The sequence below is a fragment of the Lissotriton vulgaris genome, chromosome 8, assembly GCF_964263255.1.
Source record: "Lissotriton vulgaris chromosome 8, aLisVul1.2, whole genome shotgun sequence".
NCBI lineage: Eukaryota > Metazoa > Chordata > Amphibia > Caudata > Salamandridae > Lissotriton > Lissotriton vulgaris.
In genome coordinates, this window is record NC_141696.1 from 427,142,229 (window position 1) to 427,154,457 (window position 12,229).

Below are 12,229 nucleotides of genomic sequence, written 5' to 3' on the forward strand. Positions count from 1 at the left end.
ATCGGCCAATGGCCCCAGGGACTCCGCAGGCATCTTTTTTTGCACAAGAAACGTGTCCAACTACAAGTAAGAGAATAGCCCTGGGGAATGGCATTGACACTTCAAACAGTCTCTGGAGTTGGACTGTTTCCTCAAAGAAGAGGACTTCTCTTTCCTAAGACACTTCTTGTGCTACTTATGATAAGATCTCTTGGGAGATATTCCCTGATGGACGACTTATATTTTGGTGAAGGAGCGTCTCCTTGAGGCCCCTAGCCAATAATAATTTGACCTCTCGTTCCCCGAAGGCTTTTGGTGCATAGAGGCACAAGAATCATAGGCTGTGGTATTGTTTTTCAATCACAGGCACCAAATGCACATGCCACATGGATCAGAAAGAGAAACTTTCTTGAGGCACCTGATATAAAGCTTGAAACCTGAAATCTTTTGAGGAGACATCTGATCTATGTCACTGTCAAAATGCCTTGGAATCTGTTGGAGACGCGGAGAGAGAGCTTCGGGCTCACGTACAAGCGGTGCAGAAAAATAGGGACTGACATCAGGGCACCGGTAGGTGTCTGATTTACTCCGGTATCATCATGTCTGGAGGCGGAGTCATGGCAGGGGCCACATGGCATGACCTGGGGGTGCTAGAGAGACATTGCTATTATAATCAGCAAAACGAATTACACAATGGCAACTTCTACCTCCAAAACAACTATATAATGTCTATTACCTCACCAGCCTTGAGTCACATGCATGGCAAATCTATAATATTGTAAAATGTTCACATGACCGTGGTAACTACCGCAAACAATAATTACACTGTTCACAAACCATATAACAACTATGCAGCAATTCAGCATGACACATTTTTAGTCTATATACGCATGAGAAAGCCCCTAACGATGAGTGTTTATGGATCCCACAGAATAGTATGTTACCTGGAAGCAAAGCCACATCAATGCCTCATAGGAGCAGAAAGAGTTATATGAATGCAAATACAATACATTAATATATTTAAAAACCACTGCCAAATTCTCATTCTCCTCTGATTACCATTCTCATAAGCTCACCGAGTGACCACAAGTTTGTAGAGTACCTTGTTACAACTCACTAATCACGCCTCCTATAAACTCATATCCTTTTTAAGCTGGTGACCCTACAGAACAGTAGCTCTTGTAAGTTCATAAACAAAGTATATGTCGTATTGAGTTTACTGTTGTTGACCACAGACCACAAAACGTGCTGTGTTCAGTGCATGAGAGCATGTGCAGAATGTCTGGCTTGCACCTATCAGTGTAGTCATAAATATTCACACGCAATGGCATGGCCCTTCCTTAAGACTTTCTATCTTTATATTATGAATCACTACAAGCTGCTGGCTGTGCTCTAGCGACTGTCTTACACAAATAGGGATCACTGGGGTAGGGCTCAGCATAGTGTCTTGAGCAAATCCATAGTTTATTGGAAGCATACTCACCTAATGTTCAACCATGACAGCATGGGGGTCGTGCCTCCACCAACAAGCCAGACAGTGAAGAAAACGATGAGCAGGGTGGTGGTGAACATCATCTGGTGAGGGTAGGTAGCGGTGTCCCTTATAGCTAAAGCAAATGCCATTGCTCCCCGAAGACCTGTTGGAAGAAACAGAATAACCTCTCTGAATACAAAGAGATGGTTTAAACAAGGAAACGAGTTAATTTACAGATGCCCTAGAAACCTCGCAGTGCGTAGAAAACCTTCTACAATTCAGCAAAATCCTAAAAAACGACCTGCTAACACTGTACCTCAACCTGTAACTACTATCCTATATTTTTCTCCTTAAGTCAATCAACTCAATGCCACCACCCCTGCTCTCTTACTATACACACACACAGACACATATGCACACGCACACACACACACACTCATATGTATGAACTGTGACTATTTCGTTCTTTTCTTCAAGGCCAAACTATCCTTCCCCTCCGTGCTCTCCTTTTTTCTTTTTCCTCCTTCCTCCCCCTTTTTTTTTTTTTGGAAAACCTTTATTTGACATTTCAACCAAGTACAAACACGGGCCTACAACCCCCAGGGCCGGCCGCTAAGCAGTTGCAACACAATAAAACAATCAAAACCCAGACTCAGCATCCCGGGGAAAAGATCCGCCACGTCCACCATACGTACTGGTTGTAAAACATATCAAGTTGGTAACAGGATAAAAAGGTTCCATTTTATAATATAAGATAGAAGGATCAGGTGCCATACAATATCTCAAGTTGCGAAAAAAAAGGGGGGGCGAAATAGCAATATGTCCACAGTTAAATCATCTTCGTGTAAGTCAGCATACTATTCAGGATAAGCGAGCGTACAAATACAGTTCGCGCCGGCTAAATGCCTGCCCAGTAGCACTGAAACATCGTCAGAACTGAGGCACATATGAAACAGCAGAGATGGCCATAAAAATGAACCCGTTACACTGACCCGGAAAAGAAGAAAAGAAAAGGGCAAAGAGAGATAAGAAGAAAAAAGGCCATAGAAATAAAGCGAAAAAACAAAAACTCCCAGCCCCCAACCACCCACCCTGCACCCCTGCAGATGACTACGGCTTACCCCCCTAGCAGCGTGCCTGTCGCCCAAGAACTGGAACCCGAAATATAGAAAGACCCAGAGAAAGACACAAAGAAAGTAAACCCCACCCTAAAAGGGGAAATGGAGGAGGGCTATCTTCTACGTGCTCCCGGTCTCTCCCCCCCGCCCTAACAAAGGGGTCCCCCCGAAACTGTCGCATCCGAATATTCCAAACTGAAAAAACATCCCGGGGGGAACCGCTAACCCTGCCCCGCACTCCGTTAATCTAATGAAGCAGTCCCGTTACCGATAAAACCACAATGAACCACCCAAACAACAGTCTCAGCCTTGGCCCCGTCGAACAAATTCGCCGAGTCCCTCAGACGAATAAAGCCCCATCATCAAAATGTCAAAAGATACACAGAAGTGGTCGGAACATGGTTCAGTAGATGGAAAAAGAACGGTAGATCCCAAAGTAAGCCACTGGTACCAACAATGTCCCTCCCCGTCTCCGAAGCCAGGCATTATCACATCCGCCATCTTGAGAAACCGACCGGGGAGGGGGTTCGACACAATCCAAAACAGTTCACAGTACCAAGTAAAAGGTTCCAGGATAGGGACAGCAGTTGAATGTTCCGACAGCTGCAAAACCGGGGATTCCAAAAAAATTGTTAAGTCACCGATCACAGCCCGTTCGAGTAGATCCACTTCTGTAGGGGCAGGCACAGCTTCCAGCACCGGGTCTAAGTGCTCCACTGGGGCGTCGGTCAAAGGGCAAGCTGGCTGCCGGGTCTCGGGCATCGAGTCAGGATCCGGTCTTAGTCCTTTAAGTCCATCTGCCGCCGACAACAGGCCGCAGATCTGAGCTGCCACAGTCGCCTGAAGTGCCTTTAGGGCCGCCAGCACCGTCCGCAATGACGGGCCACTTTGGGCCTGCTCCGCCCGGTTCCATATCTCCTCAGGCATAGTGATGCCCACGGAGATCGTAAGATCAGCCGGAGCAGGACTGAGCCGTGAGAGATCAACAGTCAGCATGCATTAGTGCGCGATGAGACTCCAACCCAAGGTGCGCCAGCGATGCAAATACCGGGCCTCCGAGTCAGGGACCCCCACAACACAGCACCGTGCGTCACTCGTCTCCTCACCTCCAACACAACACCAGGCTGCAGACGGTAGCAAAGCAATCCGAAAATTTCGAAAGTTCCAGAGACCGGACCCTGCCGCCCTCAACAGTCCGCTGTTGTTCAACTCGGACCCGGCTAAGCCAGCACTCGAGACCCCGGCTTCCAGACTGGGTTAGGCCACAAATCGGTCCTCGACATTACTCCGCTGCACAATGTCAGAAAAACCCCGGGATCACACCATCGGAGTGCGGATTAGTTCACACACACGGATCCGGGGCAGGAAATCAGGATAAGTGACAGGATCTTGGAGCGTAGGACGGAGGTCAGCGGAGCCGGGAGACTATGCGGCCATCTTGCTTGCTGTCGTAGCTCCTCCCCCCCCTTTCTCCCTTTTTTAACCATTTACACCAGCTCTAACTCATAACCTTTATCATGCGCCTCATCCTTCCACTTTACCCTTATTTATTGCTTTGATTACCACCCTAACCCCACACTTCTCCAAATCCTTTTCTACACCTTTGATCTCAGAATTTAAGTTCATAACTTGCCCCTCGGTATTCCAACCCCCTCCCTTACTTATTCATTCTTTCCACGTATCACTATTTTTCCTGCCTCCTCTTTTCCCTCGCGATCCTTCCGTACAGTTCTTAGTTCCCAGCGTTTTCCTGGTCCCTGTAAGGAGATTTCTTGGTCCCTTTTGCTCTATAACTGTGAAGTGCACTGACACCTAGCTGGGTTGATTTGCGCTATACAAAATTGTGAAATTGATACATAAATATATGGTGCATCAGTGAGATCGTAAACCATTACGTTCCAAGTCCATCACATTTCTATGGTGCAGACACACCAAAATAAGGAGTCTCTGCACCAAAGAAAAGAGAGCAAAAAGCACCCCCCCCCCCCCCCCCCCCTGAATGTTTTTCAACATCTCAGATGGCAAATTTCAGTACGTAAAGCACATGTCCCGGTTTTCAGACAGGCTCGACTGAACTCAAACCTAGGCAAGTTTTCATGTGTTCCAGCGCAGAATTTATTAGCAGCCCATGGCAGAAACAATTTAGTTAGGAAGAATGGTAATATGTGAAAAACCTACCTTTAACTCTCTTTTGTACCTGTCTGTATTTGCCAATGAATGTTGCCAATTGTGTCCCCGAGGTCGATGCACAATTGTAGTCCTACTTCTGTGCTTGTAGAATATCTCGGTTCTTGTTTTCTAAAGTCTGGTCAACCTACCCTTATAGCAAGAACGACAACTTTTTAGAGGTAAAGATGTTGAGTAAATTTGTGAATTTTAGTAGGAGTGTTAGTTGTTTGGAAGAGCATATCTATTTTGTTTTTTTCTTTTCGCCTTAAAAGCTGCAGTAGTGGTCTACACAGGTGTCGAGTGTTGTTTCTTACTATGTCCTGTTTGACGTTTCTTTCTGCGTTTTTTAACTGACATATGCTGGGTATACATTTCTGTTAAGAGTGGTGATCTGACTGTCAGGACGAAGAAGTGTCACAACTCTCTATCCTTCTTTCTTACTTGTTAATTTCTCAATAAATGCAAGTGTGCCTCCTTGTTAGCAGCAGCAATATGATGCCACAGTTCAGAGCTCGTCGGGGTTCAGATTACTCACTATTCAGCTATAAGGATTCCTCTTTGTTTTGTTTCTAAGTTTTCAAAGATTGATCTGCAATAAGTGATGGGGAGTTTTGATGTGTTTTACAGATGTTGTAGCGTTCACAGTCTATTGTACTACTACACTTTGTAGGGGTGCTATACCGCTTTAGATAAGTTCTGTTTCCATTAAAATCATTTTTTTCTGACAAACGTTTTTCGCAGTCTCTATTCAGGTGAACAATAGCATGCCTAGTTTAAATATATCCATCAGCTTTTTTCTTGTTTATGACAAATAAATACGTTACTTTCGATAACACTCTTTCTGGTAGATAATCTATACAATCACAGATTCTGCACAATAGAAAATCCCCTTAGCAGCAGACTGGATCTGGAGAATTTTGTAGCAGTGCTCCTGGGTGCCGACAGTGGCATCATGTGGCTCCCCGCTGACTCCCAAGACGTCACAGAGCAGAGCCGCATATAAGTGACACCTCTGCACATTGACAACAGTTTCTTGTCTGTTCCCTTTCGGTGACCTCAAATATGGAGCCAGAACAATTATTGGTAACATTGTGCTCATCTCTAACTTAGTACCTTTTTAGATGCTAAAAGGGGCCACTCCACAGAAAGTGGGTTGTAGAAAGGCAGTGAAGAATCTGCAGTTAGATCCAGTATACACCAGAAAGAATATTACAAAAGGTAAGTCATTTGTTCTTCGGATGGATGGATTCTACTCCTGCAGATTGTACATCCCCCCAGGTGGAGATTCTGTAGAGTGGGCTTGGACCAAAAAATCACGCATAAATGAGCAGGCAAAATGTCCTTCCCGCTGACCCTGGCTGTCAATGCAGTAGAGCTTTTTGAACGTAGGCACCAGTGCCCACGTCGCAACCTGGCAGATATCTAAGACAGGCACCAACACAGTGGGTTGCAGCCTTAGCCCTGCTGCAATGGGCTCTCAGACCTTCTGGGTGGTGCTTCTTAGCCAGTTCATAGCAGATATTTAAGGAAAGGACTATCGACCTAGACAGGGTCCTCTTCTGCACAGCCTTCCCTTTCCCTGCTCTGGCAAAACCCATAATTGTCTACTCACTGGTCCTTTGTGCAATCATGTCAAAAGCTTAAGCCCTTTTGGGGTCCAACCAGTGGAACCTCTCCTCCTCTTTCCATGGTTAAGAGAGCAAAGAATATCAACAGAGTGATCGACCTCCCGACTGACGTGAAAAAGAGTCACATCTTATAGTAAGTAGACTGCCTTAGTACTCAGCACCAATGAGTCTAAAAATAATGTGGCGTGGGGCAGTTGCACTGATAGTGCCTGCAGTTCACTCATACATCAAGGTGAGGTAATCACAGTGAGGAAGACACCCTTCAAGGTCAGGACACCAGCAAGTACCGCATATAGACTCAAAAGGCGTATACACGATGAATGTCAAAACGAAGTTAAGGTCCCATGGTGGAAACAAAAACAGTTCGGGAGTGAAGACGTGTGTCAAACCTTTAATACACCTCATCACAAGAGGAGCATTAAACAAGGATGGCAGGTCCGAAAACACAGAAAAGCCGAAAAACCTAACAAATAACCGTTTACAGTGCCCACTACAAGGCAAAACAAACAAGAGGATACTTGACAGCTTCGCCTGTAAGGGGTCAGCATCTCTAGTGCCCCACCAGGTTACAAGCTGGTCTCATCATCCAGTGAAGATGGATTTCATGGAGGGGCGTCTGGCCGCAAGGATGACATCCTACACTTCAAGCGGAAAATCGAATGCAGTCAATTGCTAATGCTCAATCTCCACGCATGGAGGTGTGCCATACGAAGCTTTGATTGGAGGACCCTGCCCTGCTGCTGAGACAGGAGGTCTTCCAGAAGTGGCAGTCTGATCGGAGGACAGATGCTTACACCACACTCTCTTGGCCTAATCCGGGGCCACTAGGAAGAGTACAGCCTTGTCGTTTCTGGCCTTCTTCAGAACTTGAGCAGCAGAGGCAATGGCAGGAAGTTGTACATGATTCCCTTGTCCCATTCTAGCTGCAATGTGTCTCCGACTGAGTGTACATGCAGGAATGCCAAAGCGTAAGATTATCAATAACATGCGTTGTGCAATGGTGGTGAAACAATCTAGTCAGGGCACTACCCACTGGTCCCATTAGCCCTGCACCACCTCAGGTTGTAGACACCAATCGTTATCTGCCCGATGGCATCTATTCACTTCGTCTGCTCTGACATTCTGCCCTGCCAAGAGGCTAGTGACTAGAAAGATGCAAAGATTCTTGGCACAGGACCCGACACCACCCATACTACTGCAGTACCACATTGCAGTGTGTTTATGAGAATTTGCACCAGCCTGTCCCCTGAAGGGTGGCAGGAAAGTCTTCAGGGGCAGGTGTGCTCAATCCGGATTACTTATGAAGCACCATAATGGCACCAACTGCCCTACCAATGCCATCTTGTAAATCAGTTTGGCTCTGTGCCTCCTAGTCAGATCTTCAGAGAGGGCAATTCTTCAAGATCTTACACTTTCTTTTAAGAGTCGGACGACTCAGAAGGTAAGCGCTACCTCAAATTGAGGACAAGCAGGTACTGTAGACAGGTGATGGTTGGAAGGGCCTCCAGAACTAAGGGTGCAGCGTGTGTTGCAGCACCCCTAGACCTGGAGGCAGATCAGAAACATATCGAAAAAAATTATGCCTTTCGATCCATTTTCATTTCAAGACGCATTAAATGTTTGTTCCAAAACAGTGAAAGGTATGTGGTAATTAAGAAGAGCACGGAGAACAACTGTTCAACAAACTACTCCATATTTGCTTGTCATGTATATCTAAGCTTAAGTTGTGTGGCTTCAAGGAGACGGCAATTGCGAACAAGTTTTTGTCACTCTTGTGATTGTGTCCTATGGTGAAGGACTGAATGAGGCACATGAATGCACCAGTGTTAAAAATTGCTTTGTTATATTGTTTCTATATTTTTTAATGAGCTTATTTTAATATGGACTTCTTAGTCGTGGAATGTGGCGCCAGGCAAATTTTGAAGTATAGTTCGAAAACAAACCAATACACTTTTATTTTATCCTTGTGTGTACACAAAAGTTTGTTTTAGATATCTTCTTTTTGAAGTAAAAATTGATCTAATGTATTCATCAATTTAAGAACATTGCTTCATAATGCATCATTGAACCATATTTTTGCAGAAAAAAAGCTTCAGGCTACCATCTCATTCACCTCTTCCCTCCCACAATCACACATTCCCCACTTAAATGTTTTTTGTTCATTTGCTGCATGAGCTCGTTCAGTACCATCAGGATTTTTAGAACCCCCTAGAATTTTAGTGAACTGATGCCCCTGACCAGCACCCCCAGTCAAAAAAAGTGTTCCAGCAACACCCTAGATGGTGAGATGTCCTCCAAGTGATGTTCAGAGCTTCTCACCGAGTCATCAACCTTGGCTGCCATCCTGAAGGACATCATTTCACTACTGCAATCCTTTGCATATAGCTGCCCCCAAGAAAACTCATCCACCACAAAACCACTGGGTGGTCAACAAAAAGACACCTACGTAAAGGACAACTCCACGAGTTGCCTATTCAATGCAGATTGATCTCGAAATGTCTCTCGTACCCAGATGTCAGTAACTTCTAAGATTGTATACATATATGCAGGGCACAAGTCCTATAAAAAGAAGTGGGGGGATGACCAAGTCAGACACTATGCAAGTGAGATCATGACGCGTGCCATGACGTCACGACGTAGCGCTTTAAAAGAAATACATTAATGCTATTTAAATTATTTGTGTAAATACTGGGACAGACTACCCCATCTGACAGTCTTACAGTATCTGCACTTATATACAGGGACAGAACAAAGGCAAAAGCATTCCTCTCTTAAGTACCTGTGAAGAGGTAGCAAGCTGTGTGCCTTTGTTTCCCCCTCCGGTGCATTTACATTTGAGTGTGAGGTTCCAGGCCGCCTCCAGTCAGGATATTTAAAAAAAAAAAAAAAAAAGGCGGCCTAGTGGCCCCTTAACTTCGGCCAGGCTGGAGGTGAAAAAGCCCCCTCGCTGCCTGCAGGTTGCTGCTGGAAATGAAAAGCAGACAACGTGCAGGCGCTGCTGAACCCGTCCCGGTGTCTTACAGTGGGACAAGTTCAACATATTTCTGTGGGCCCAACTTCCTGTGAAAATAGTGGGTGAACGCCGTGTACCTGCGTGTACCCCCGACTCGTGACCTGCATATATGTTTAACAAGATCCAACTCGTACTAGTTCTCAAAATCCAAAAACATAGGAAAAGCAACACCTTTTCATTTCTGGAGCCACAAAATGAATATTCATTTATTTTGTTTTACTTTCACACTAGAGTTCAAAGGTGGTGTATTAAGCAACATAACCCTAGCGTAATGAATTCAAAAGGGCTGTGAGAAGAAGTAAACAAGCAAAACACATACTTCGCCTTCTCCAGAAGATGTTTACCTCAAACACTGGAAGGAGCAGGTGCAGTGACAACAACAAGGTAAGAAAACAGCTTAGTGATTATTGCTTAGTAGAGCAACTGTGGGAAAATGAAATGGAGATCGGACAGGACAGTGATGAGGTATAATTCTGAGGTTATTATAATAATTGCAGTGCTATGCACTAGAATTAATTGACGTTGGCGACACCATAAACGACCACGAGATGGTGCAATTTTGTAACAAACAACCTCTAAATACGTGGTCTTCAAACTTTTTAAAGCCCCCCCCCCCTGAGTAACGGGGTGTGGGGGGGGGGGGCGGGGGGTGGGGGGTGGTTCACGGCCCCCACACCTCAATTTTTCACAATTATTCTATTAAACTGTAAGTTATGTTACCGTTTTACAAATGCAAATAAATACATGATTCGGAAACATACCATTCTGGTCAGGCAGGCCTTTCAAACCGTATCCACTGTGTGATTATTTGAAATGGGGGTGGGGGTTTTGAAGAATATTTGGAGTCCCTTTCCTTTTGACACCTTCTCCCAGCCAGGATATAATTGACAAAAGTTGTTAGTGATGGTCCACTACAGAGCAGCTTACTACCGCTCATTTTTCCTGCTAAAAACAAAGGACTGTGATCAGCATAAAGCCTATTTTAGCTAGTGCCTGCCAACCCCCATGACTTGAGGCCCCCCTAGCGGGGCGGACCCCCCAAGTTTCAAGACCCCTGCTGTAAAAGGACTTGTTGGGAGCGTCCAAATGACAAAATGTCATTTTGCTGCAGCTCTGGAAACACTTGCACTGTAACCGAGTGTTTGGCAGAGAAGATGCGACAAAATAACCCCCCCTACTGCCTACTTCCATAGCTCAGCCGTCAACTGAAAAGATACAATTGTAACTACTTAATAAAATTACTATTATTATTTATTAAATCATTCTGAATGCACAGAGTCTGTTTTTACTTAAATGTAAATACTGCGCAATTACTCACTGCGTTTAGTCTGCTTAGAGAGAAACGGGTTGTTTGTTTGCTGTAAGTGATTACTGTTTTTTTGGATTTAATATTAGAATAATTAAAGGCCCACTTCACCTTTCTTGGCCAGGGAGCGCCTTGAACTATCACAGTTTATTGTATTTAATTTATTTTATGCGTTATTTAATTTATTTTATGCGTTTTTTTATAGCACAGACTTTACTTGAAGGTGTCAAGGCGCTTCACAATAGGAACAGTAACGTTACATGAGGAAAAGAAAGTGACGAGTGTGCATGTTACATAAGCATACAAGATACAAGTAGAGGTATAATACTGCAATAAGTGGCAGTCACTCAAAAGACAAGAACACACTAGGCACTTCTATAGGCATGAAGTACAGAATTTCCTATAGTGAAAGAACTTCCTTGAGGGAATAGAGAGGGCGTGAATTAGATTTGGAAGTGTCTTTGAAGGCGAAGAAATTTGAGGTCAGTTTTGAAGGACCGAGTTCAAGGCCCCCGTGTTTACTCGTGCCTCCAGTTCCGCACTTAAATAACGGTCTGACGTGATCTAGGACGTCCCGACTGTATATCAGTCAGCTCCTTACAAATATTCACCACATTCCGCAACACCGCGCTTCCTGCCGGTCCACGGGTCTGCTTGGCAGCGCCACAGATCCCGGCGGCCGCAGCCTTACCCTCGCAGCCATACCCTCCCAGTGACGAGCGCGGGCCACATCCGGGCCTGAGCGCTGCTGGCAGTGGACGCCGTCGGCACCTCTGGGACGCAACTGGAGCGTTTTGGGGCGAATTCCTCACAATGTATGATATCCTGCACGTGCGTAGTTAAGGTGTCTCTTGATTCCTGTGTCTGCTGGATCCTGGATGAGTGTCTCTTGAATCCTGTGGGTGGCCTAGAAGGTGGACCCTACCCCCAGTTGATGACCACTCTTCGTTTAGCCGACAATAAAGACAGAGCTGTATATTTTCTAATGCTAGATGGAATATCCTTGACACAGCCTAACAGAGCAAAGAGCAGGGTAGTTGGAGCAGCTCCAATCAACAGCCATTTCTGTCAAGGCCTCAGACTAATGGTCAGGAATGACCAGACCTAGCCACGCCAGGAGTAAAAAGCCAGCGGTTTGAACCCAGCATGGAGTGCAATCTGAAGTGTCTGAGGCCTCGCGTGTGCAGTGTGTGACAGTGTAATATTCAGGGCTCTATACAGACATTTAACAAGGCTCAATCTCACTGTATAATTTAGCGGGAGGGCCACAGCCAGCCATTTTAAGCTTCAAGACCCGAGGCCACGCCATGATCTCGTTTTCTGCACTGCGCTGGTGCGGAAGGGGTCTATCCGTTTATTTTTCACGACTCTTCAGCACTTACATGATCTCGCAATATCTCGGCATTAGGCCATGGGTTGCAGACAGGCAGTGGAGGCTCCTCCTTTGGAACAGAGAGACTTAAATTATCCCCCAAATCCCAAGGGATGAAAAATAAAATGGAAATTCATTAAATATTTTTTTTTTAACCCCTGTATTGAACA

The 12,229-nt window shown here is 45.3% G+C and overlaps 1 protein-coding gene across 2 annotated transcripts in view; it reads right to left on the reverse strand.

Moving 5' to 3' along the window:
* Positions 1–12,229, reverse strand: part of SLC9A7 (solute carrier family 9 member A7) — a 471,766-nt gene that overhangs the window by 134,257 nt on the left and 325,280 nt on the right. For both annotated transcript variants that reach the window (XM_086934195.1, XM_086934194.1), the window contains exon 12: positions 1,463–1,616. In XM_086934195.1, coding sequence (XP_086790321.1) covers positions 1,463–1,616 — 154 coding nt within the window. The remainder of the gene's footprint in view (positions 1–1,462; positions 1,617–12,229) is intronic.